The sequence below is a fragment of the Myxine glutinosa genome, chromosome 10 (assembly GCF_964187855.1).
Source record: "Myxine glutinosa chromosome 10, kmMyxGlut1.1, whole genome shotgun sequence".
Taxonomy (NCBI): domain Eukaryota; kingdom Metazoa; phylum Chordata; class Myxini; order Myxiniformes; family Myxinidae; genus Myxine; species Myxine glutinosa.
In genome coordinates, this window is record NC_136270.1 from 136,904,879 (window position 1) to 136,931,691 (window position 26,813).

A 26,813-nucleotide genomic window follows, 5' to 3' on the forward strand; every position below is an offset into this window, starting at 1 on the left:
TTTCACAAGATACATTTTATATACGAACAAAATGCTTTTTTTCATCACACAAGACTTTATTCAAGACGATATAAAAGACTTGAAAAAAAAGTAAGGGGAAAAAATATTCAAACCAGACAAGATTCAAACCCACAATCCCCAACTGGGGAGTCTGATGCCTTATCCATTAGGCCAGCTCGTTAGATTTTGTTTGTATGTATGTATGTATAATGTATATAAATACATATATACTTATACATATACATATACATATACAGTCACGTGAAAAAGTAAATATACCCCATGAAATGTTTAAAAAATCCTTTTAACATATGTGGACATATCAATACTTGATCTTCATTTAAACAGTATCGACAGATAAAGGTGATATAATTGAACAAAAAACAATGAAAAATTGACTTTGCAATAATTTATTCAGAAAAAAATTAACAGAGATGCTATTTCCTTCTGTGGAAAAAGTAAGTACACCCTTGGCTCTAATAGGTGGTATTGCCCCTTTGGCAGAAACAACCTCAAGTAGGTGTTTCTTATAACTGTCTACCAGTCTCTGACATCGACTGGGAGAAATTTTTGCCCACTCCTCCATGCAGAATTCTTCCAGCTGTGCAATGTTTGAGGGGTTTCTTGCATGCCCAGATCGTTTCGAATCCCCCCACAACATCTCGATGGGATTTAGATCCGGGCTTTGACTTGGCCATTCCAGAACCCTCCATTTCTTTCTTTTCAGCCATTCCTTGGTGGATTTACTGGTATGTTTAGGGTCATTGTCATGTTGCAAGGTCCACCTTCGGTTGAGCTTCAACTTTCCGACAGATGGCCTCACATTATCCTCAAGCACCCTCTGGTGCAATGAAGAATTCATAGTGGATTCTATGATGGTGAGCTGCCCAGGCCCTGATGCAGCAAAGCTGCCCCAAACCATAATATTTCCATCACCATGCTTTACAGTTGGTATCAGATTCTTGGGGTCAAATGCTGTCTTTGGTTTTCGCCAAACATGTCTTCTGGTACTGTGGCCAAATAGCTCTAACTTTGACTCATCTGTCCAGAGCACATTGTTCCAGGAGTGCTGGTCTTTGCGAAGGTGTTCATTGGCAAACTTTAGTCTTGCCCTGATGTTCTTTCTGGACAGCAAAGGTTTCTTCCTGGCACACCTCCCATGTAGATCAAATTTGTGCAGCCTCTTTCTAATGGTATACTCGTGCACTTTGACATCAACAGTGGCAAGAGCTACCTGTAGGTCCCGTGATAACATTCTGGGGTTCTTAGAGACTTCTTTCAGCATCTTGCGGTCTGCTCTCGGGCTGAACTTGCTGGGGCGGCCTGGCCTGAACAAGTTGGCAGTTGTTTGGAATCTTCTCCACTTGTAGATGATCTTCCGGACAGTCGAATGATTGATTTCAAATTGTTTGGAGATCTTTTTAAATCCCTTCCCAGACTCGTAGGCATCTATAACCTTCTTCCTGAAGGCCTCAGAGAGCTCTTTTGATCTAGGCATGGTGACGCCGCACACTTCAACAACGAAGAGCAAACCAAACGGAAAGGTCTGAGGTTTAAATAAGACAGGTTCCTCCAAGACCCTCTCTAACGATGTTCTAATCATTTGCACCTGAGCTGGTGCACCTGATTCTAATTTTAGGTATTTGAAGTAGTGATAAATGTAGGGGTGTACTTACTTTTTCCAAATGCGAAATTTGCATTTATGTTTATTTAAATTATACAATGGACTACAAAATGTAAATGTTTCATGATATTTGTTGTATTATATCACCTTTATCTATCAATATTGTTGAAATGAAGATCAAATAGCTGTATGTTGAAATATGTTGAAAAAGTCAAAACTTTACATGCGGTGTTCTTACTTTTTCACGTGACTGTATATATATATATATATATATATATATATATATATATATATATATATATATATATATATATATATATATAGATATATATATATATATATATATATATATATATGTATATATATATGTCGGATTGGGACTTAGGACTTGGGACTCAGAAGAACTCAGAAGAAAGGAGCAACGGATATATTTATTGGAACTCGAGTACTCAAGCTTGAGGACAGCAAAGTTGCATTGAAACTCACAAGGAATGACCAACAGTACAACAAGATGCTCTGAAATAATTCAATTAACATTGCTTTATATAAAGGAAAGTCAGGGGTGGAGTTAGCTCACAAGACACAGAGACAGAATGGGCTCATTGGGTCCCCCACCATAGTCCCATCCTGTTGTTCAGTTAATTAAAGGAAGTTCATCCAAGGCCAGTCATGGGTTAGCTTCTGATAAGGAGATGGTCAGCATTATGTGACAACATGTTTACAACTTTCTGTATAGCAGCTGGCTTGGGAAAGTACAAAGGGGAGTGGACACTCGTAAAACTGTCAACTTGCAAGATAATGGCAAAATCAGGAAAAAGGCAAAGAGAGATAAGAGTTGCCTCCAAGGCCTGGAAAGGGGAACTAGAGATTGTGCCCACGCAGGCCAGAGCACACAGGCAGGGAACTCCTTATTAGGATATTACACATCCTCAATGCAGTAGAAAGAACTCAGTATCATAAAGGAGTACGGTAGCAAGTCAAAACAAAACATATAATTGGTTATACTTGGTAATTGGTAAAGCAGCAAGGATATACAAAGGGGGAGGGGCATTACAGCTCCCTACATACCGCCCTTTTGGATCTAAGATACAAAGTTATCTACGAGCCAATCAAAGGCCTTTATTTCAAACAAAAACAGAAAAATCATTCAACATATCACGCGAAGGCAGCCCCGTAAGAATGTCCCGTACCAAAGCACCACACAAACTCAGTAGGATGATTCGCGTCTGTATGTGAGTATGCAATGTAAGGCCGTAAAAGCAGAGTGATCAAATGGCACACAAAATCCACCAAAAGAGGTGGGAGAGAGAGAGAGTGTAACTAAACGTAACGTACCACACGAATGCAGCCCAGTGAGCATGTCCCGTACCCAGTACCGCACAACGAACCCAGCAGGCTGATCCGCGGGTGTGTGGGTGCAAGTGGGTGTAAGTGGATGTATGATGTAAGTCGGGTGTAGATGGGTGTATGAGGTGAGACCGTAGAGACATGAAGATCGAATAGCGCGCCAAATCCACAACGAAGACCTCTGGTTCCACCGGGGTCCACACCCAGGAAGATCTCCGACCCACCCTTGGTCCACAGAGGTGCAGCCGGACTCCTCCCCAACTGGAGCTCGCCCAGGCTTCCCCAAGTGAAATCCTTGTCGATCTTCAGCGCTCAATCGATATTCATGTTCATGAGGTCTCTTACGTGCTGGTGATCTGGGGAAGACACAACATCGTCAGTATCAGGTGGCTCAAACCTATGGCCATGAAATAAAGCATAACGATCCAAAGGTGGGAGAGAAACTTCCTTTGGGTCAAAGTCGAGATCGTCCGAGGCGATGCTGCTTGCTTCGCTGTTATTCAAGGGCGAATCTCCAAAACAATCAGACTCGGAACTCAGAGTATTTTCACGATCGAGTTCCTCTCCATCCGGGCTTGGGTTCACAGCTGGGTCCAAATCCCGAACTGGGTCAGTGGCGTTTGACTCACTGTGGGCTTGTGAGACATAAAGGTGAGCTCGTGAAACATGGAGAGGCAGAGCCTGCATTGAAACATAAACATCAGCCGGGGACCCTCGCAAGTGGCCCACATCATCATTGGTAACATCATCAGTAACATTATTTTCAGGTGGCGTAGGCCTGCGGAGTGGACGGCCCATAGTCATAGCCACGGCATGGCATATCGTGAAGAAACGAGAGGAATCCTTCAGGAAATCGTCGATTTCTTCTTCCGACGTGTCGGGGCCCAGTTTAAACGGCCTCCTGGTAGCCTGAAATGCTTCGAGGTCCGCATAAGTGTACTCGACGTCATTATCGGTAATATCAACAATGGAAGAACAATCTTCGGAAGCGGAGATCTCATTGTCGCGGCCTAGTGGCTCGTCCGGGTCGTCGTTCCAGGATCCGCGGTCTGCAGTCACGTCGACGGCCAGTGTGTCCTCTGGACCCACGGTCAGCTTTTCAAGCATCACCATGGCCCTTTCTGTTGTCGTCTTCAGTGTCCATCCTGTGGAAAACTTCCTCACACACGCAAGGACTAAAGCCTTGATTATTACACAACAAACCACGATTCCAAGGACTATTGCCAAGGCGGTTAGTACCCACTTTACAATTGTGCCTGTCCACCCCTTGAACCAGTCGGTAAGCCACTGGTGGGAGGCTTCCCGATCCAATCGATCCCTTGTCAATGAGTGAGCGCTTTCCCTTAACGTTATAATAGCAGCACTGACACCCTGTGAGGGGTCAGGAATAAAAGTGCAACATTTACCCTCAATTATCCCACATACCCCTCCTCGTTCTGCCAATAGCATATCTAATGCAACCCTATTTTGCATAACCATTGTACGCAGATGGACAACTGTGTCCAACATTTCGTCGTGTGCTGTAGCGGTGGCGTTGGCCACAGTTTCTAAGATTAACGCAATTTTGTCAATGCGGTAACTGTTCATGACCGTCCCAGCCCATGGGAAGAAGAAGCTAACGGCTTTCTCCCAATCAGCGCCGTGTAAAGTAGTGGTGTCGTCGTCGTGCCAATAGGTGCTTCGTTGTGTCCTTATGAGTGCGGTGGTATTATGCAAGTGCTGTCGCATTTCCATCTCTGGGAAAACTGATCCTAAATAGCAAATTCCTCCCCAATTATCAGGTAAATACGGGTAAGCTTTATTCCCGCATACAAACACGGTCCCGTGCGGGGCCACTAAATGGGTGGTCATGCAAGTGAGAAGACCTGGGATAGTGTTTGTCCCGTTTTCCCCTTTCCATGCCAACTGGAGGTGTGTGAGGTTATGCAAGGGCGAGCTTGTAACGTTCACTAGGAGCGTGTGTTTCCCTTTTCTCGGGTCCGCGGGAAGGGTATCTCTACACACGGATTTGCCTACCATTACTTGGCCCTTTCCTTCTAAGCAGAGGGCCCCCCATGCCGGCTTGACCCAAACCGGCGCCGGACGTTCCTCAAAGTGTCGGGACAGGATGGGAGGGGAGTACTGGAAAACTCGTTTACACGCGGTTTCATCAGAACCTTGGCTTGTCAGAGTTGTACTAATGCATTTGGTATCTAGTGGCTTCGAGCACAAATCATTGAGTGATAGGGGTAACACTACCATTGGTATGCCTGCTGTGCTGGTGCGGGGAAGGTGCATACACATCCAACACTGTGTCCTATTCTGTACTGTGGCCATATGCCGTGCGACCTTCCAGTATGTGTTCTCCTCTGGCTTCCTTCTTACTTCCTGGGCAGGAGGGGGTTTAATGACGTAGGCGGCACAACTAGGCCGGAATTGGTGTTGGGTCTCTCCCCTCTTTTTGTTCCTTCTAATCAGCGTGCGCGGGGGCCATATTCCACATTCAAGTATTATCGTGGTGTGTGGGCCGACGAGGGCATGCGACAGTAGGAGAGTAGTATTGTCGATGCCCGTGCCCCATTGATATCCTGCGGCGGCGTGACTATTCACGGTCCCAGTAAACCTTCCATTTTCCACCTGTCTAACTTTAGTTAAGACTATGCGTGGGGTTGTCATGCGTGCCTGTGGTGTCCCATTGTGTACCACCATGGCTTCCATCCATCTTACAGATAACCACTTGAAATGTGTCTCCAACTCACAGCAATGTACTACTATCCCCTGTCCCCGGGGAGCCGTTATGTATTTGACGGAGTAAAGTTTAAATAACGTGTAGTTGTCGTGTCCTGGGTATTTGGGGAGATCCTCTCTCAGTGGGTTAAACTGCAGAAGCCTATCCTTGGCGGGGTTTGTTAGGCAGCTGCCCAGAATTCCCATCATCATGACCGTCATCGCCGCCCTTAGGAGACTGTGGTGCCCTAGACGGTGCATTGTCTTCAGCGGTGTGAGGTGTGGTGTCTGCAGCAATGTGAGGTGCGGTGTCTTGTGTGGCTTGTGGTGCGGGGAAGGACAACTTACAATGGGTGGCGTGGATCCACGAAGGTTTACCCTCGCAGAAGACTGCCGTCGGTGTGACCAGTAGCACCTGGAATGGTCCCTTCCACCGTGGCTCCAAAGCAGCCTTGCGGGTGAAGTGCTTCACGAGCACCCAGTCGCCGGCCTGAAAGTTGTGGATGGCGTGGCCTATTGGTTCAGGCAGCGCCTCTCGTACTCGAGCATGGATGCTGCGTGCCACATTCGACAAGCCTATGCAAAATCTCAAAAGCATGTCATCCATTACTGGCAAAGCAAGGGTGGACATGTCTGTTGGTGCTGAAACGGGCAAGCTCATAGGTCGTCCCATTAATATTTCGTGGGGGGAAAGGCCCGTAGTGCGACCCGGGGTGGAACGAATGCTCATCAATGCAAGCGGAAGAGCCTCTGGCCACCTCAAGCCTGTGTCTGCGCAAAGTTTCGCTAGTTTATTCTTTAAAGTCTTGTTCGTTCGTTCCACAAGTCCTGAGGACTGTGGGTGGTAGACGCAATGGAAGGATTGTTTAACGCCCAACGCCTTCAGGATGCCCTTAACCACCTGCGCCGTGAAATGGCCTCCTTGATCTGACGAAATTATCTGGGGAATGCCAAATCTGCACATAAAATCCCGCACGAGGCGCTTCACTACTGTCGGAGCATCGGATTTGACGCATGGGTATGCTTCGACCCATTTGGTGAACGTATCTACGATTACCAACACATAGCGAAACGACAAGCTTGGTTCCAATTCTGTAAAATCAAACTCAATAGTTGCGAACGGCCCACTTGGCGGGGGCCGTCCCCCATCATGTGCATGTCTCGGCGGCGCCCCTCTATTGTGTTGCTGGCAGACCACACACGATCGGCACACTTCGGATACAATCCGTGACAGTCCTGGCGCTGCCCAAGTGTAGTCTATCTGTCCCATCACCCCCCTCTGGCACACATGACCATTCTGATGAGCCATGCGTGCCAGCCAAGGCAGTAAAGCCTGGGGTGCTATAGGTTTTTCATCAAGGGTCCACATTTCCCCTGGCCCAGGGCGTATCGCTCCTCGTTTGAGCCAGACCTCGTGTTCGGCCGTCGGTGCAGCATTTTGCAAATTTATGATATCGTCCTTAGTTGGTGTGGCGGGTGGTCCCGCAGTCGGTATGTCAGCAATCTGTGCGGCTGTCTTCTGTGCTCGTGTCACCATCGGCATGTTGCGTTCTATCTGTTGGTTGGCGGCCTTTCCTGCCGCCTCGTCCGCCCTTGCGTTGCCCCGGGCAACGTCAGTGTCCGCCCTTTGGTGGCCACGACACTTAATTACCGCGATAGCGCGGGGAAGTAAAATGCTTCGGAGGAGCCCTTCTACCAGCGCGCCGTTCTTTATCACTGAACCGGCAGATGTGAGAAAACCTCTCATCTTCCAGATGGCTCCTTTATCGTGGACTACGCCGTGAGCGTAGGCCGAATCTGTGTAAATGTTGACGGCAAGGCCTTCCGCCAAGCTGCACGCTCTGGTCAAGGCGCACAGCTCCGCCTGCTGTGCGGAAAATGTAGGTGGAAGACGCCCGCTCTCTACCGTTTCGCTATCCGAGCACACGGCGTACCCGGACAACAGAGACCCGTCCCATGCGCGCCTAGCTGATCCATCGACATAATATATACAGTCGGGGTATTCTAAGGGATTGTCCTTTAAATCCGATCGCACCGTGGAGACTAGCTGCACAACGTCGGAGCACACATGAGGTTCGCCCTCCTCAGGAGTGGGCATCAGTGAGGCTGGGTTGAGCGTCGTGCAACGTTCGATCGTGATGTTGGCTGCAGTGATCAGTGCGGATTCGTATTGCATTAATCTAGTGTTAGACAAATGCTGTGTGCTTCGCTGTAACAACAGCGAAGTGACGCAATGCGGTACTCGTAGCGTTACTGGGTGTCCCATAACAATGTCCGCTGTTCTTTCTACTGCGTACCTGGCCGCTGCCACGGCTTGCAAGCACACCGGAAACCCTTGTTCGACCGGGTCTAATTTTTTACTAAAGTAGGCCACCGGCCGCTCCTTATCCCCATGGGTCTGTGTCAAAACTGACTGGGCGAAACCTCCCACGGCGTGAGTGTAAAGGGTAAATGGTTTCGCATAATCCGGGAGTCCTAATGACGGTGCCGTAACCAGCGCCTGTTTCAGCCCGTCAAAACATCGCCTCAATTCATCCGTCCATATCAATAGGTCCGGGGCATTTGATTTGGTCGCCTCGTACAGTGGTTTAGCCAGCAGCGCAAAATCAAGTATCCAAGTGCGGCAATATCCCGTCATACCTAGGAAGCGCAGCATTTGTCGTTGCCAGCGAGGGCGAGGCAGCTCCATGATAGCGGTCACCCGTCCAGCATCCAATTCTCGTTTTCCATGCGAAATGGCGTGTCCCAAGTAAGTTACAACCTGCCGCACAAACTGAAGTTTTGGTCTGCCTACTTTGTGGCCTTTGGCCGCCAAGGCCTTTAATAGGGCCAAAGAATCCATTTCGCACGCCTCCTTTGAAGGGGAGCAAATCAACAAATCGTCAACGTATTGCAGCAACACTGACCCTCCCTTCAATTCCACATCCGCCAGGTCGCGGTGCAGCGCCCGGGAAAACAGAGTGGGGCTATCTGAAAACCCCTGAGGTAGTACTGTCCAAGTATACTGGCGCCCCCTATGGGTGAAAGCGAATAAGTATTGTGACTCAGGCGCGATGGGCACAGAGAAAAACGCAGAACAAAGGTCGATGACCGTGAAGTATGTTGCGTCCGGTGGAATTGACATCATGAGGGTTTCTCCGTTTGGAACTAGTGGGTGTATGCCCTGTATCACCTTGTTCACCTCCCTTAAATCCTGTACAAACCTCCATTTGTCCTTTGACGGCTTTTTAACTGGCAAAATTGGTGTATTACATGGGCTGTTAGTTTCCACGATAATCTTCTGTTCCACTAGGGATTGAATCACTGGTGCTATGCCTACGTCGGCCTCAGGTCGTAGCTTATACTGTTTTACATTTGGCAAGCGCATCCCCGGCTGCACTGCTATCACTAGAGGTTCGGCGTCTCGCATCCGTCCAACCTCACCGTCGCTTTTGGGCCATAAATTGTCTGGCACCTCCGCTAGGAGGTAATCTGACTCACCCGGGTCCGTCAGCACTGCCCTCATGGCATAGGTGCCCTTAGGAGGCAACTCTGTTGCTTCGAACGTTCCATCCCTCCGTTGTGTCTTGAAGTCAATTGAGAACCCTTCGCCATTTTGGAGCCGTTTCAAAGTCCAACGGCCCTTCTTACTCCGATAACCTTGTAGGGGAACTTCACGTAACCTCCCTACCATCCAACCTACACTTTCCGGCGGCCACCCCTTGGCAGTAGTGAGGGTAACATGGGCGGCCGCTCCTTCGGGGTATCGGGTCAATGCACGCTGACTCGAGGTTAGGACTGCCTCGATTCCTATTCCCTCGCGGCCGATCCACATCCGTGACAAGTGTAGAGGCGTGCGCTCGCCCAGCTTTTCCTTAACCTTTTCTCGATAATTCTCGTCGTCGCCCGTTGCATCATAGTACGCAGTGCAATGGGGTGGACTATCCTTTAAGGTTTTTATCGAAATTTCGTGCAGTTGTAGCCAATCTCGCAGAACTGCGTTGTCCAAACACACATTATCTATGATATGCGTCCAGGTAGCCAGAGCCCCTTCATCCATGCGCCACCAATACACGGTGGGGCCGGGCCGAGACAATGCCGTCATTACCAAGTCGCGTTTAGATTCCGCGACGTCTACGAAAACTCCCTCCTCGGTACATGAGATCTGACAGCCCAAACGGCACAATAAATCCCGTCCCAGCAAATTCGTCGGGGCGGTAGTGGTCATCAAAAAAGCATGTTTAGCCTCCAGCGGGCCGCATGTTACTCGCACTTCCTCCGAAATAGGAAGCGCTTGGGGTAAACCCGAAACACCCAGTATTTGAACGTTCCTGGCCGTAGGGCGCAAAGAGGGCAATTGCCCCTTGTTAATTGTGCTGCGAGTCGCGCCCGTATCTACGAGAAATTCTAATTGTCTTCCCTCCACGTCCAACATCATGGTTGGTTCCTCTGCCGGTGTCATGGTCAAGAGAGGACACTCCTTGGGCGACTCGCCAGCGTCCCGTCAATAGGCCCCTCTATTGTATTGGGGCTGAAACCCCTTACGAGCCTTTGGGCAATCACGTATCCAGTGTCCCATCTGCTTGCAATAATGGCACGGTTCCTGCGGAACCGGTGGTGCGGAGGGCATAGGTCGTCCCTCTACAGCGCCCCTTCCGCCCTGCCGGCGTTCTGGCGGCCCCCAATGTGACTGGTTCACTGGTTGCCACTGCGGCGGACCCCGAGGCGGGGCCCAGTTCCCCCTTGGTCCGTTCTGCATCCCACTATTGGGGGGTGGTCCGGGGTTTTGGAGAAGGGGTCTTGGTGGATACCAATTTTGGGGAGGGGGCCCTTGCACAGTCCAAGTTTGAGGGTTTTGAGGAGGAGGGGGAAGAGGGGGTGGTATTGTCCATTGTTGTTTCACCTCGTTCATATTAATTAGTCCAAAATCTTCCTCAGTACAACCGTCGCAGTTCTCATTTTCGTTGTGGATCCACTCCCCGTTGGGGAATTGGCCCTTATAGAAAAGAGGATAACAACTCCTCCTATGTTCCTCTGGACCTCGAACAGGTCCCCACTTCTGGCACTGTTCGTGTATGTAGTTCTGACTCTGATCCCCCTTTTTATTCTGATTAAATTGAGCCCGTTTCTCTTGGACAAACATTTGCAATATTTCCTCCTTAATATCCTTCTTCTCCTCTAGGGAGGAGCCCGGGCATTGTTCCAGTTTGTCGCATAATTCGTTGGTTGTCATTCCCTTCCAGCCGAAGAGGACGGTCTGTACCTGTTTCTTTAACACCGGCCGAAGCCCCTCGATTAGATATTGATTTACCAATGGTTGGGGTAGCCCTCCCAGCTGCATCGGACCCAGTCCTCCCCAGCGCGCAATGGCCTTTTCCAACCTTTCTCGGTACTCTCCAATTGGTTCTCCTGCCTTTTGTTTTATGGCCCCGATCTTTCCCCAATCCGGACCTCCTGCTGGCAACAGCGCCTGCTCAATAGAATCTAGCAGCAGGACCTTTAGAGCATCCCATTGCGCTTGTGTTAACGGGGGGTTTGCACCAGCCCTTGGGTCTGCCACCGGCCAGTGTGCTCTTTGTCTAGCCCTTTCCCATACCTTGGGTGGGAGCACGGACACTCCCATATGGGTTATGTCTCGATAGTCGCACTCGCCATCCAAAACCCAATTCGACATGGTCGGCACTATCTGCCGTGGATCCTCAATAAGCAAATGTTGAATCCTTGCCCGCATTACAGTTAAAGAGGATTCTTTCCATGGTACTCTTTCCCAAACCCCATGACCTGCTGCGTCAACCCCGATAACTTGTACAGGGCACAATGTTTTCCTTTCCTCTATTTCCTGACATTCCGATGGGGTAGTTTGTGAGGTCCTTTTCCCCTTACAACCTACCAGTGAGGGGTATAACCCATCCGGTCCTATCGGTGGCGGGAACCCTGCGATGTCGGTCCCGTCATCTATTCCGTTAGCCCCGAGTTGTGCAAACGGCCTTCCCTGGCTCGGGTGGTTCTGGGGTATCTGGGGCGCGATGGTAGCGGGGTTATAGGGAGGTGGTAGCGGGGGCGCAGAAAGGATAGGTGGTGCCTGAAACCCCGGGACAGAGCTTAGGACTGGGGCTGGGGAGGGTAGATTGGTCACTGCCTCCCCTCTCGCGGGGTCTGGGTTTTCAACGAGCGGCATCAGTCGCGCGTTGGCCTGCCTCTCTATTTCCTTAAGCGCTTCATCCTGCTCTTTATTCGCCTGTTTCCTCAGACCCTTGAGTTTTGTTACCTCACCGGCCAAGCTGGCCTGTTTCGACTTTGCGTGTCGCTTCATCGCTTCTTCCTTCCACCAGCCAAAGACTTTCCAATAGTCAGGCGGAAAGTGTTTCGTGGCCTGTTCAAACTTTTCTAATGTCTCATACAATACGTCCAATTTTTCCAGCGCAAAAGACCCTCCTTCGGGCCACGGTTCTCCTAAATCCTTCGTCAATGCAACCCATGACTTCCCTGGTCTCACAGCAGCATAGCCATACCTCTTAAACATAAAAAATGCTGGGGTATGTCTAAGCGGTTCACCTGCCTTTACTGTCTTATTACCCATACTGTTACCCATCCTAGGAAAATTTAGTTTACCGACGTAGCCTTGTACTCGTGAGGATCGCCCGCCTCGCGTTTACAGCCGTCTACCTAACTCTGAGAGGCTCGCAGTCTTGTACTCGTGAGGTTCGCCCGCCTCGCGTGGTACGGCCGCGCTACCTACTCTCCTGAGAGGCTCGCCCGCCTACACAGCCGTCTATCCTACCCTTACTGCACTTTCCTGGCGTCCTACGCCCGTATAATAGTTCTGATCTTACTTAAAATCCCAACGTCTCCCGGGTAGGCCTCGGATCGGGACGCCGCCCTTATCCTTACCCTTACAACCCAGAGATCTATTACCCCTTAACCTCAGGCGCCCAACGTGGGGCACTTCTCCTTACGTAACGTTACCCTAACGAGTCCATAAACAATCAGTTGCTCCAGGACCCAAGCGGTCCGTAATTAAATTTAGGTTCGTGGAACAGGTATGAGCAGGGAACGGAACGTACGGCGACCGAGCAAGAGAGAGTGGGTTACAATTTGGACTGACCCCCGGGCTAAAAAGGAAAAAACAAAAGAAAACCACAGCTCACCTGACCCGGATCAATTGCCAGCTGGTCTCTCACCACTCCCTTGCCTGGGACCGCGTCCCGGACTGCCCAGACTGATCCCACCGCTGCCACCAGTTGTCGGATTGGGACTTAGGACTTGGGACTCAGAAGAACTCAGAAGAAAGGAGCAACGGATATATTTATTGGAACTCGAGTACTCAAGCTTGAGGACAGCAAAGTTGCATTGAAACTCACAAGGAATGACCAACAGTACAACAAGATGCTCTGAAATAATTCAATTAACATTGCTTTATATAAAGGAAAGTCAGGGGTGGAGTTAGCTCACAAGACACAGAGACAGAATGGGCTCATTGGGTCCCCCACCATAGTCCCATCCTGTTGTTCAGTTAATTAAAGGAAGTTCATCCAAGGCCAGTCATGGGTTAGCTTCTGATAAGGAGATGGTCAGCATTATGTGACAACATGTTTACAACTTTCTGTATAGCAGCTGGCTTGGGAAAGTACAAAGGGGAGTGGACACTCGTAAAACTGTCAACTTGCAAGATAATGGCAAAATCAGGAAAAAGGCAAAGAGAGATAAGAGTTGCCTCCAAGGCCTGGAAAGGGGAACTAGAGATTGTGCCCACGCAGGCCAGAGCACACAGGCAGGGAACTCCTTATTAGGATATTACACATCCTCAATGCAGTAGAAAGAACTCAGTATCATAAAGGAGTACAGTAGCAAGTCAAAACAAAACATATAATTGGTTATACTTGGTAATTGGTAAAGCAGCAAGGATATACAAAGGGGGAGGGGCATTACAGCTCCCTACATATATATATATATATATATATATATATATATATATATATATATATATATATATATATATATATATATATATATATATATATATGTACGTATGTATATATACAACATGACCAAAAGTATGCGGGCACCCCTTCTAATTAGTGGATTCGGCTGTTTCAGCCACACCTATTGCGGACAGGTATATATAATCAAGCACACAGCCATGCAATCTCCATAGACAAACATTGGCAGTAGAATGGGCCGTACTGAAGAGCTCAGTGACTTTCAACATGGCACCGTCATGGAGTCCCACCTTTCCGACAAGTCAGTTCATCAAATTTCTGCCCTGCCAGAGCTGCCCTGGTCAACTGTCAGTGCTGTTATTGTGAAGTGAAAACGTCTAGGAGCAACAATAGCTCAGCTGTGAAGTGGTGGACCACACAAGCTCACAGAACGGGACCGCCGAGTGCTGAAGCGCGTAGTGCATAAAAATAGTCCGTCCTCGGTTGCAAAACTCACTACCGAGTTCTAAACTGCCTCTGGAAGCAACGATAGAACAACAAGTGTTCGTCGAGAGCTTCATGAAATGGTTTTCCAGGGCCGAGCAGCCACACACAAGCCGAAGATCACCATGCGCAATGCCAAGCGTCGGCTGGAGTGGTGTAAAGCTCACCGCCATTGGACTCTGGAGCAGTGGAAACGCATTCTCTGGAGTGATGAGTCATGCTTTACCATCTGGCAGTCCGACGGACGAATCTGGGTTTGGTGGATGCCAGGAGAATTGTACCTGCCCGAATATATAGTGCCAACTGTAATGTTTGGTGGAAGAGGAATAATGGTCTGGCGCTGTTTCTCATGGTTCGGGCTAGGCCCCTTAGTTCCAGTGAAGGGAAATCTTAACGCGACAGCATACAATGATATTCCAGACGATTGTGTGCTTTCAACTTTGTGGCAACAGTTTTGGGAAGGCTCTTTCCTGTTTCAACATGACAATGCCCCCGTGCACAAAGTGAGGTCCACACAGAACTGGTTTGTCAAGATCGGTGTGGAAGAACTTGACTAGCCTGCACAGAGCCCTGACCTCAACCCCAACGAACACCTTTGGGATGAATTTGAACGCCGACTGCGAGCCAGGCCGAATCGCCCAAGATCAGTGCCGGACCTCTCTTATGCTGTTGTGGCTGAATGGAAGCAAATCTCCACAGCAATGTTCCAACATCTAGTTATAGTGGAAAGCCTTCGTAGAAGAGTGGAGGCTGTTATAGCAGCAAAGGGGGGGGGGTGGGGGGGGGGACCAACTCCATATTAATGCCCATGATTTTGGAATTAGCTGTTCAATGTTCAGGTGTCCACATACTTTTGGTCATGTAGTGTATATATATATAAATATATATATATAATTTTAAAGCAAAAATTATGGCACTTCGGTGAATTTGGTTTGAAAGCCATTAACTACACCTATTGGCCGATGTACAGTGCATTCAGAAAGTATTCAGACCCCTTCATTTTTTTCACATTTTGTTATGTTGCAGCCTTTTGCTGAAATCGTTTAAATTCATTTATTCCCTCATCAATCTACACTCAATACCCCAAAATGACAAAGAGAAAACAGGATTTTAGAAAGTTTTACAAATTTATTAAAAAGAAAAAACTGAAATATCACATTCACATAAGTATTCATACCCTTTGCTATGACACTTGAAATTTAGCTCAGGTGCCTCCCATTTCTCTTGATCATCTTTGAGATGTTTCTACACCTTGATTGGAGTCCACCTGTGGTAAATTCAATTGATTGGACATGATTTGGAAAGGCACACACCTGTCTATATAAGGTCTCACAGGTGTCAATGCATATCAGAGCAAAAACCAAGCCATGAGGTCGAAGGAACTGCCTGCAGAGCTCAGAGACAGGATTATGTCGAGGCACAGATCTGGAGAAGCCTACAAAAAAAATCTCTGCTGCATTGAAGGTTCCCAAGAGCACAGTGGCCTCCATAATTCTGAAATGGAAGAAGTTTGGAACAACCAGGACGCTTCCTAGAGCTGGCCGCCCGGCCAAACTGAGCAATCGGGGGAGAAGGGCCTTGGTAAGAGAGGTGACCAAGAACCCGATGGTCACTCTGGCTGAGCTCCAGAGATCCTGTGTGGAGATGGGAGAAACTTCCAGAAGGACAACCATCACTGCAACACTCCACCAATCTGGGCTTCATGGCAGAGTGGCCAGACGGAAACCTCTCCACAGTGAAAGACATATGAAAGCACGCTTAGAGTTTGCAAAAAAGCACCTAAAGGACTTTCAGACTGTGAGAAACAAGAAACAAGAATTTTTTTTCGAGGTTTCCCCAGGTCTGTTTCTCGACACAATCCTGTCTCTGAGCTCTGCAGGCAGTTCCTTCGACCTCATGGCTTGGTTTTTGCCCTGATATGCATTGTCAGCTGTGAGACCTTATATAGACAGGTGTGGGCCTTTCCAAATCATGTCCAATCAATTGAATTTACCACAGGTGGACTCCAATCAAGGTGTTGTAGCGGTCCCCGCTGAATGTACACAATCGCCTTGCACCTGCCAGGACGCGGCCAGGGCGCGATCGCCATGACGGGCTCGTACGGACGGGCCCAGACGCGCCTCTCCTGGGCATGCCCGGACTGGCTGTTCCCGGGCACGCCCGAACCTCCCTGGCACGCCCGGTCTCGTCTTTCCCGGGCATGCCCGCTCTCGCCTTTCCAGGGCTCGCCCAGAGCGCCCGGGCACGCCCAGCCTCGACTTGCCAGGCCGCGTCCAGGACGCCCGGGCATGTCCAGACTCGCCTTTCCAGGGCTCGCCCAGAGCGTCCGGGCATGTCCAGACTCGCCTTTCCAGGACTCGCCCTTGACACCCGGGCATGCCCGGTCTCGGTTTTCCCGGGCAAACACCCCGGCATAAATGTGTATATATATTGCTGCCCGATAAACGGGCTTTTCAGAATACCTGAGCTGTTTTGTTTCAATAAAGCAACTCGGACGAATTCCGTCTTTGGTCGCGTCAATTCTTTCGACTCGCGTTGGAGCGCAGCTCCTTCACTGGTGACCTACCGACATGGACACGGCAGTGACTCTTAAACTGCCTACCTTCTGGGAGGCTCACGCGGCTGTTTGGTTCGCCCAGGCGGACTCCCAGTTCGCCCTGCGAGGCATCACCGTGGACGACACCCGCTTCCACCACGTCGTGGCAGTGCTCGGTTCCGCCACTGCGGCCCGTGCCCGGAGCCTCCTCGAGCACCCGCCGGCTGCTGACAAGTATGACACGCTGAAGACGCTCCTCCTTGACGCTTTCGCCCTCTCACCGGCGGCACGCGCACGGCGCCTGCTCGACCTGCCCGAGCTCGGCGACACGCGCCCGTCCGAGCGCATGGACTATATGCTCTCGTTGCTCATTGAGCACTCTCCAGATTTTCTGTTCCGCGAGCTGTTCCTTCGCCAGCTGCCTCACCCGGTACGCCTCGCCCTGGCTGGCACGTCGATCACCGATCCCCGCGCCCTCGCCAGGGAAGCCGATAAGATCTCCTCGGCGGGCCAACACATCGGCGCGGCTACCTGGAGCCTGCCGCCGTCCGAGGCGACGCCCACGATGCCCAAGCGCCCTGCGCAGTTGGAGGCCGAACTGCCGGTGCAACTGGCGGCCGCCACGCCGCGCCGACCGCTTCCGACACAATGGCCGGGGCCTCCACCTGACCAGGCGTGGTGTTATTACCACGACAGGTTTGGACACAAGGCTCGGACGTGCCGACCCCCGTGCACTTTCGGGAAGTCGGGAAACGGCCGGGCCGGCGTTCATTCCCAGCCATGAGCGCCGGCCACTCGGGCAACTTGCTTTTTATTCGGGACAAAGCGTCCGGGCGGCGTTTCCTTTGTGACACCGGCGCCCAACTAAGCGTCATACCCGCCTCCGAGCAGGACAGGCGGGACGCCGTTTGCGGCCCCTCTTTGGTCGCTGCTAATGGCTCGGCCATACGCACTTTCGGCGCGACGTCACCCTCTGCTTCGGCAGCCAGCGCTTTCAGTGGACCTTTGTGACCGCCTGCGTCCCCATGGCTTTTTTTTTTTTTTTTTTTTTTTTTTTTTTTTTGTATACAATATCGAGGCTCGTGAAAGAGCGAACATTAATCACACAGAAAGACAAACCGACACATAAAACATATAACATAGGGAGCGGTAGACAAGATGGGGAGAGAGGGGGAAGGACACAAACACAACATTTGAGAGCAGGGACCGAGAGACATGGAGACATCGAGAGATCTGAGAGAGGGCGAGGGCTTTGGGGGGGGGGGGGGGCGTGGGAAGGGGGCAGTGGGAGAGGTATAAAACATATGGACACTGCCAGGACTTCCAGGAAAGAAGTTGGAATTTCAAACAAGGTGGATCTGGGGTGAATTAGCGGGGGTAGAAAAGATCAAGGTTTTGGATGGGGGAAGATAAGAGATGGTGGTGAACAGCTGTTTTAAAGACCTGGAGGGAGGAGTGGGATTGAAGGGAGTGAGGGAGTTTGTTCCAGAGGCGGGAGAAAAGAGGAATGAAAGAGTGAAGGTGAGCGGAGAGCCGAGATTTCGGCAGTTTAACCATCAGAGGGTTGCTGGCAGATCTTGTGCGACCTGCAGGAATATTTGGGGGACAGAGCACAGAGAGAGCTGGGGGTGCAAGGCCGGAGAGGAGTCGGTCGAAGACAGAAAGACCACCTACCTGCCTGTGGTGAGTGAGTGAAAGGCCCTCAGAGATAGCTTCATCGCGGGAGATTCCAATAATTCTGAAAGCTTTGGTTTCAACAGCGTGAAGCCGAGCTAGGTGTGAGGCAGGAGCACCGGCCCATAGGGGAGAACAGTATTCCATTGAGCTGCGGATGAAAGCCTTGTATGTGGTGAGGAGCTCAGGTGTGCCGAGGAAGGACTTCGCACGACGGAGGATGCCCAGTCGGCGACTGGCTTTGGAGGCCAGCTTGGAAATGTGGTTTTCCCAAGAAAGATCATGGCAGATAGTGAGACCCAAAATCTTGAGCGACAGAACTTCTTGGAGAGGATTGTTGAGAAAGTAGATGGGAGGGTTGTCCAGTCGATCTTTTCGGAGAGACATAGTAAGAGTGTGAGATTTGTCAGGATTGAAAGACATGTTCCACTTGTTTGACCAGTCTGTGATTTTGTCCAGGTCTTCAGAGAGTGAGGAGGCAGCAGACTGCCGATCTGAGGGAAGAGGAATGGAGCGGCAGAGAGTGGAGTCATCAGCAAAGAGATAGAGAGGATTTTCGAGAGAGTCAGAGAGATCATTGATGAAGACCAGAAAAAGCACGGGGCCCAGAACACTGCCTTGGGGAACTCCAGCCTGAACAGGAAGAGGAGATGAGAGAAACCCATTCAGGGCCACACGTTGACGACGACTAGAGAGGAAGTCCGCCAGCCATGCGTGGAGATTTCCATGGATACCAAAGGAGGAGAGTTTGGTGAGCAGAGCGGGGTGCCAGACCGTGTCGAAGGCACGTGATATGTCGAGGGAGACAGCTCTAATTTCCTGTTTGGCATTGAGGACCTCCATCCATTGTTGAGACAGCAGAAGCAGCATGTCCAGAGTAGAGTGACCTGGTCTGAAACCAAATTGATGATCAGAGATCAAGCCATTGGAGAAGAGGAAAGATTTCATATCAGAAGCAATGATGGATTCCATGACTTTGCTGATAATTGGGAGAAGGCTGATTGGTCTGTAGTTGCTAGGATCTGTTTTTGCACCTTTTTTGTGCAAAGCGGTGATGTTGGCTGATTTCCAAGCAGATGGCAGTTGACCTTGAGCAAAAGAGAGGGCGAAGAGAACAGAGAGAGGGTGAGATAGAGCAGCAGAGCAGGATTTTAGGACCCGTGGGCTGATGCCGTCGGGTCCAGTTGCAGAATCAGAGTCGAGGGTTGACAGAAACTTTTCCACCTTGTCAGGAGGAAAGGTCCAGCTTTGCTGGGCGCCGACTTCCTCTGCGCGCACGGGCTGCTGGTCGATGTGAAACGTCATCGCATTGTCAATGCCGAGACCTTCAGCTCCCTGGCGTGCACGATGAGCAGCTCCGCGCCGACCGAACTGGCGTGCGCCCTCCCGACGGCGAACGAGTTCGCTCACCTGCTCGCGGAATTCCCGGCCCTCACGCGGCCGACGTTTTCGGCCGTCGCAGTGCGGCATGGGATTGAGCACCACATACCCACTACGGGCCCGCCGGTCTATGCCAGGGCCCGCCGCCTCGACCCGGCCAAGCTTGCCGTGGCAAAGGCCGAGTTCGACGCGTTGGAGCACCTCGGCATCGTGCGGCGCTCCAATAGCGCGTGGGCCTCACCACTGCACATCGTGCCAAAGCCGGGGGGCGGATGGCGCCCGTGTGGCGACTACCGCCACCTCAACGACGCTACCACCCCCGACAGGTACCCGATCCCGCACATCCAGGACTTTTCCGCCCGTTTGGCGGGACGGGTCATATTTTCCAAAATTGACCTGATACGGGGATACCACCAGGTACCTGTCCGGGCGGCCGACGTCCCGAAGACGGCCGTCATCACGCCGTTCGGCCTGTTCGAATTTCTGAGGATGCCGTTTGGCCTCAAGAACGCGGCCCAGGCGTTCCAGTGCTTAATGGACGGCGTGCTGCGCGACCTGCCATTTCTTTTCGTCTATCTGGACGACATCCTCGTCGCCAGCACGTCCCGCGCCGAGCACCTCCTCCACCTTCGAACACTGTTCGGTCGCCTCAGCGAGCACAGCTTAATTGTCAACCCGGCCAAATGCCACTTCGGCACGACGACCATTGACTTTTTGGGCCACCGCATCACCAAGACCGGGGCCGTGCCGCTGCCGACCAAGGTCGAGGCCATCACCATGTTCCCGCGTCCCCGTTCCATCAAGGCCCTACAAGAGTTCCTCGGCATGGTGAATTTTTATCACCGATTCGTGCCCCGCGCTGCTCAGCTCATGCGGCCCCTTTACGAGGCCCTCCGGGGCAAGCCGGCCAAGCATGACATCGTTTGGTCCGCGGCCATGGACGCAGCCTTCGCGAGCGCAAAACGGGCCCTCGCCGACGCAACGCTGCTGGCTCACCCGGTGCTCAACGCGCCCATCACCCTCACTACGGATGCCTCCAACTACGCGGTGGGCGCCGTCCATGAAAAATGGGTGGACGGGGTTTGGCAGCCACTCGCCTTTTTCAGCCGGCAGCTCCGGCCGAACGAGTTAAAATACAGCACGTTCGACCGCGAGCTGCTCGGTCTATTCCTGGCCGTTCGCCATTTCCTACACCTCCTGGAGGGCCGCCCGTTCACGGCTTTCGTCGACCACAAGCCGTTGGTCTACGCAATGGCCAAAGTCACGGAGCCGTGGTCGGCCCGCCAGCAGCGCCACCTCTCCGCCGTGTCGGAATTCACCACGGACATCCGGCACGTCGCCGGCAAAGACAACGCTGTGGCCGACTGTCTTTCTCGGGCCAGCGCGAACGCGGTCCACCTCGGCGTGGACTTCGCGCTCATAGCGGCCGACCAGTCCACCGACACCTCGGTGCAGGCCCTCCGGGCGGCGGACACGGGCCTCCGCCTGGCCGACATCCCCTTCGCGGGCACCGTCCTGCTCTGCGACGTCTCCCAGGGCCAGCCTCGCCCCATCGTGCCCATTTCCTGGCAGCGCCGCATCTTCGCCTCCATCCACTGCCTTTCTCACCCGGGCCGGAAAGCTTCTCAGAAGCTGGTGTCGGCGCGTTTTGTCTAGCACAGCCTGCGATGGAACGTCCGCGACTGGGCCAACGCCTGCACGGCCTGCCAGCGGGCCAAGGTCCACCGCCACACCCAGGCCCCGCTAGCACCTTTCACCGTGCCTGCACGGCGTTTCGACCACGTCCATGTGGACCTGGTGGGTCCCCTGCCCCCATCGCGGGGGTTCACCCACCTGCTCACCATGGTGGACAGGACCACCAGGTGGCCGGAGGCCGTGCCCCTCACCTCCACCACCACCGCCGACGTGGCGCAGGCGTTCATCGCCACCTGGGTCGCGCGCTTCGGCGCACCGGCGGACATCTCGTCCGACCGCGGCCCACAGTTCACGTCCGAACTTTGGGGCGCGGTCGCCCGCTCGTTGGGGGTCACGCTGCACCGCACCATGGCCTACCACCCCCAAGCCAACGGGTTGTGCGAGTGGTTTCACCGCTCCATGAAGGCCGCACTCATGGCCGGCCTTCAGGACGACGGTTGGACCGACCGGCTGCCGTGGGTCCTTTTGGGCCTCCGCACGGCCCCCAAGGAGGACCTCCGGGCGTCCGCCGCTGAGCTCGTCTACGGCCAGCCGCTCCGCGTCCCGGGCGAGTTCGTGCCTGACGCTACCAGTCCCTGGTCCGCCGCACACCAGCGCTCGGACCTCCAGGAGGCCGCCCGCCGATTTGCCCCCGTGCCAACGTCCCGCCATGGTGGCCCCCAGTCCTACGTCCCCCCGGCGCTTCGCACAGCGGAGTACGTCTTTGTGCGTCATGACGCGCACCGGGGGCCACTCCGGCCGCCGTACGACGGGCCCTTCCGGGTCCTGCGACGGGGCGACAAGTCCTTCGTTGTCGACGTCGGCGGCCGGTCGGACCGGATCTCTGTGGACCGCCTCAAACCGGCGCACGTGGACGTCGACCGACCACCATGGTTGGCCCTTCCTCCGCAGCAAGGCCGCCCCCCGTCTACAGTTCCCCCCGCCCGACCACCCACCACCGGATCAGACCCCCCCCCCCCCCACGACCCTCCAGGGGTCGCTTTGGCCGGGTCATCCGGACCCCCCTTAAATTGACCCTGCCGGTGCAGGTCGATTCTGGAGGGGCATGTGTAGCGGTCCCCGCTGAATGTACACAATCGCCTTGCACCTGCCAGGACGCGGCCAGGGCGCGATCGCCATGCCGGGCTCGTCCGGACGGGCCCAGACGCGCCTCTCCTGGGCATGCCCGGACTCGCTGTTCCCGGGCACGCCCGAACCTCCCGGGCACGCCCGGTCTCGTCTTTCCCGGGCATGCCCGCTCTCGCCTTTCCAGGGCTCGCCCAGAGCGCCCGGGCACGCCCAGCCTCGACTTGCCAGGCCGCGTCCAGGACGCCCGGGCATGTCCAGACTCGCCTTTCCAGGGCTCGCCCAGAGCGTCCGGGCATGCCCGCTCTCGCCTTTCCAGGGCTCGCCCAGAGCGCTCGGGCATGCCCAGCCTCGACTTGCCAGGCCGTGTCCAGGACGCCCGGGAATGTCCAGACTCGCCTTTCCAGGACTCGCCCTTGACACCCGGGCATGCCCGGTCTCGGTTTTCCCGGGCAAACGCCCCGGCATAAATGTGTATATATATTGCTGCCCGATAAACGGGCTTTTCAGAATACCTGAGCTGTTTTGTTTCAATAAAGCAACTCAGACGAATTCCGTCTTTGGTCGCGTCAATTCTTTCGACTCGCGTTGGAGCGCAGCTCCTTCAAGTGTAGAAACATCTCAAAGATGATCAAGAGAAATGGGAGACACCTGAGCTAAATTTCAAGTGTCATAGCAAAGAGTATGAATACTTATGTCAATGAGATATTTCAGTTTTTTCTTCTTAATAAATTTGCAAAACTTTCTAAAATCCTGTTTTCTCTTTGTCATTATGGGGTATTGAGTGCAGATTGATGAGGGAAAAAATGAATTTAAACGATTTCAGCATAAGGCTGCAACATAACAAAATGTGTAAAAAGTGAAGGGGGCTGAATACTTTCTGAATGCATTGTACATACAACATACGCACACATACAGTATAGATATAGTTTAATGAATGAGCACGTGGTGAGCATTTTGGAATGGATGGATGACTGAGTGGATAAAAACTCTTCTTTTTCGTTGGTTTTGGTTTGCAGTAATTACGGCCCGTGAAATACCTCTCTCGTGATATGTACCTTTAATGTTTTTATCAATTATCACTTCTCATGAAACCGCAACAAGCTACATTTTTGTTCCACAAGACGTTGACGTCACTTCCGAACTAATAGATAACCAAACTGAAGTTTCCTTTTACCTGTGCCGGTACCAACCTATTCCGCACCACTGGTTTCAAACTTGGGTACGCGTCATAATCCAGAGTGTGAACTTTAGCTTAACACGAAGGAGGTCAAAAGACTAATGACGTGTGTTCCAACCGGACACAGGGCGCTGCAAAATGGCTGCCGCTGTGTCGAGCTGGACTGCTGGGACGGACCTGATGGAGAACCTGTCATCTACCATGGTTACACAATGACCTCAAAAATCCTCTTTCGTGATGTCATCAAAGCTGTCAACCAGTATGCTTTTGAGGTGAGTCCTTTGCTATCCTTGCTTTGATTGGAAAGGTCCTTTTCTAATATCCAAAAGACTTCTGTTTGAGTTGTGACTCTCAGCTAGAAGTGACCTGTTGTGACCTATCACACAGGAAGTGACCTATTGTGGCATATCACACAGGAAGTGACCTGGGTGACCTATCACATAGGAAGTGACCTATTGTGGCATATCACACAAGAAGTGACCTGGGTGACCTATCACACAGGAAGTGACCTGGGTGACCTATCACACAGGAAGTGACCTGTTGTGGCATATCACACAGGAAGTGACCTGTGTGACCTATCACACAGGAAGTGACCTGTTGTGGCATATCGCACAGGAAGTTACCTTTTGTGGCATATCGCACAGGAAGTGACCTGTTGTGGCATATCACACAAGAAGTGACTTGTGTGACCTATCACACAGGAAGTGACCTGTTGTGGCATATCACACAGGAAGTTACCTGTTGTGGCATATCGCACAGGAAGTGACCTGTTGTGGCATATCACACAAGAAGTGACTTGTGTGACATATCACACAGGAAGTGACCTGTTGTGGCATATCACACAGGAAGTTACCTTTTGTGGCATATCGCACAGGAAGTGACCTGTTGTGGCATATCACACAGGAAGTGACTTGTGTGACCTATCACACAGGAAGTGACCTGTTGTGGCATATCACACAGGAAGTTACCTTTTGTGGCATATCGCACAGGAAATGACCTGTATGGCATATCACACAGGAAGTGACCTGGGTGACCTATCACACAGGAAGTGACCTGTTGTGGCATATCACACAGGAAGTGACCTGTGTGACTTATCACACAGGAAGTGACCTGTTGTGGCATATCACACAGGAAGTTACCTTTTGTGGCATATCGCACAGGAAGTGACCTGTTGTGGCATATCACACAAGAAGTGACTTGTGTGACTTATCACACAGGAAGTGACCTGTTGTGGCATATCACACAGGAAGTTACCTTTTGTGGCATATCGCACAGGAAGTGACCTGTTGTGGCATATCACACAAGAAGTGACTTGTGTGACCTATCACACAGGAAGTGACCTGTTGTGGCATATCACACAGGAAGTTACCTTTTGTGGCATATCGCACAGGAAGTGACCTGTTGTGGCATATCACACAGGAAGTGACTTGTGTGACCTATCACACAGGAAGTGACCTGTTGTGGCATATCACACAGGAAGTGACCTGTGTGACCTATCACACAGGAAGTGACCTGTTGTGGCATATCACACAGGAAGTTACCTTTTGTGGCATATCGCACAGGAAGTGACCTGTGTGGCATATCACACAGGAAGTGACCTGTGTGGCATATCACACAGGAAGTGACCTGTGTGACCTATCACACAGGAAGTGACCTGTGTGACCTATCACACAGGAAGTGACCTGTGGTGGCATATCACACAGGAAGTGACCTGTGGTGGCATATCACACAGGAAGTGACCTGTTGTGGCATATCACACAGGAAGTGACCTGTGTGACCTATCACACAGGAAGTGACCTGTTGTGGCATATCAGACAGGAAGTGACCTGTGGTGGCATATCACACAGGAAGTTACCTTTTGTGGCACATCACACAGGCACAACTATCTGGGAATAAGGTACCTTTCAGACAAGAAACACAATGAATAATTGATGCTCAAAAGTTATTACCGGTTCATATATTAAACTTGAGTTTTCGGACGAGGAAGTTTATGACCAGAGCAGTTCTGACATGACACTGTCATCATCTTTGTCTGTACAAGGACATCATCATCAAAAGGTGGAAACATGTACAATGGAATGTGTTGATGCAAATTGAGAGATTTATTTTCACCTAAAATCGACAATTTTCGTCCAATTGACCTGAAAGTTTAAGAATTTGCATATCCGGTCACAGAATTAGTTCACCAATCAAATGGTAGAAGCTGACTATTTTTTTTGACATCTAAAGCTCGACGGCCAAGGCTGCATAAAATCATCAATTTTCATTTTGTATTTTTTGTTAAACTGTTTCATTATTTTGTGAAGAAGAAGAAGCAGAGGAAGAATATGAAGAAGAAGAAGAATACGTCTGTATACAAACTGACGCGGACAGGCTTTGAATTTTCAGATGTTTTCTTGTTTGCTCTTGTTTCTCAAACAATGTCACATCCCCCTCCCGGTTTAACGGTCTGCCCTTGGTCTGCTAGGCCTCAAAGTATCCTGTCATCCTCTCCATTGAGAACCACTGCAGCTTGGAGCAGCAACAAGCGATGGCGCTGCACATGCGGAGCATCCTGGGGGAGAAGCTCTTTACTGCACCTCTTGGGGGCAAGGTGCCAACTCAGTTGCCCTCTCCTGAGGTACAAACCTTTGTGTGAAGTATCAGGCCTAATTCAAAACCTCCGTCAAACGTTATTTGCAAACGAGGGATTGATCGATATTTGTACAAGAATATCAAGAGATGTGTCTAACTAGGATCCCCCAGTGAACATCTCTACACATTCATCATACAGACAAGTCAAACGCGGTTACTCACATGTCTTTGTCTTTCATGAAACCGCGTCTGCAGATTTAGGTTTTTATCTGACGGTAAAATCAGAAACTTTGTTGATCACGAATGAAGTAATTACGTTTCAGAAATAGATTTTAGAAAGGATTCTGAATACGGGACTTTCCAAATGACGTAATCTGCCCCAGAATGCTCGGCAGGCATGCGCAGAAAGGACGACAAACAGCCGTGTCCGGGGCATGTTTGCATGTATCGTGCGTACACGATAAGGACTGCCATCTAAAATGGGTCACAAAGCTTCTAACAGAAGCCGAGAATACTTGGAAAAGCACATGAGAAAAAGTTGGGGTGGTGGGGTTTTGCATGTGGGGTGTGGGGTGTGGGACATGGGGTGTGGAGTGTGAGACGTGGGGTGTGGGGTGTGGGATATGGGGT

The 26,813-nt window shown here is 51.4% G+C and overlaps 1 protein-coding gene across 2 annotated transcripts in view; it reads left to right on the plus strand.

Moving 5' to 3' along the window:
• Window positions 1-26,813, plus strand: part of LOC137433731 (1-phosphatidylinositol 4,5-bisphosphate phosphodiesterase delta-4) — a 163,217-nt gene that overhangs the window by 56,689 nt on the left and 79,715 nt on the right. For both annotated transcript variants that reach the window (XM_068126005.2, XM_068126004.2), the window contains exons 7-8: window positions 23,737-23,881; window positions 26,077-26,229. In XM_068126005.2, the coding sequence (XP_067982106.2) occupies window positions 23,737-23,881; window positions 26,077-26,229 (298 nt within the window). The remainder of the gene's footprint in view (window positions 1-23,736; window positions 23,882-26,076; window positions 26,230-26,813) is intronic.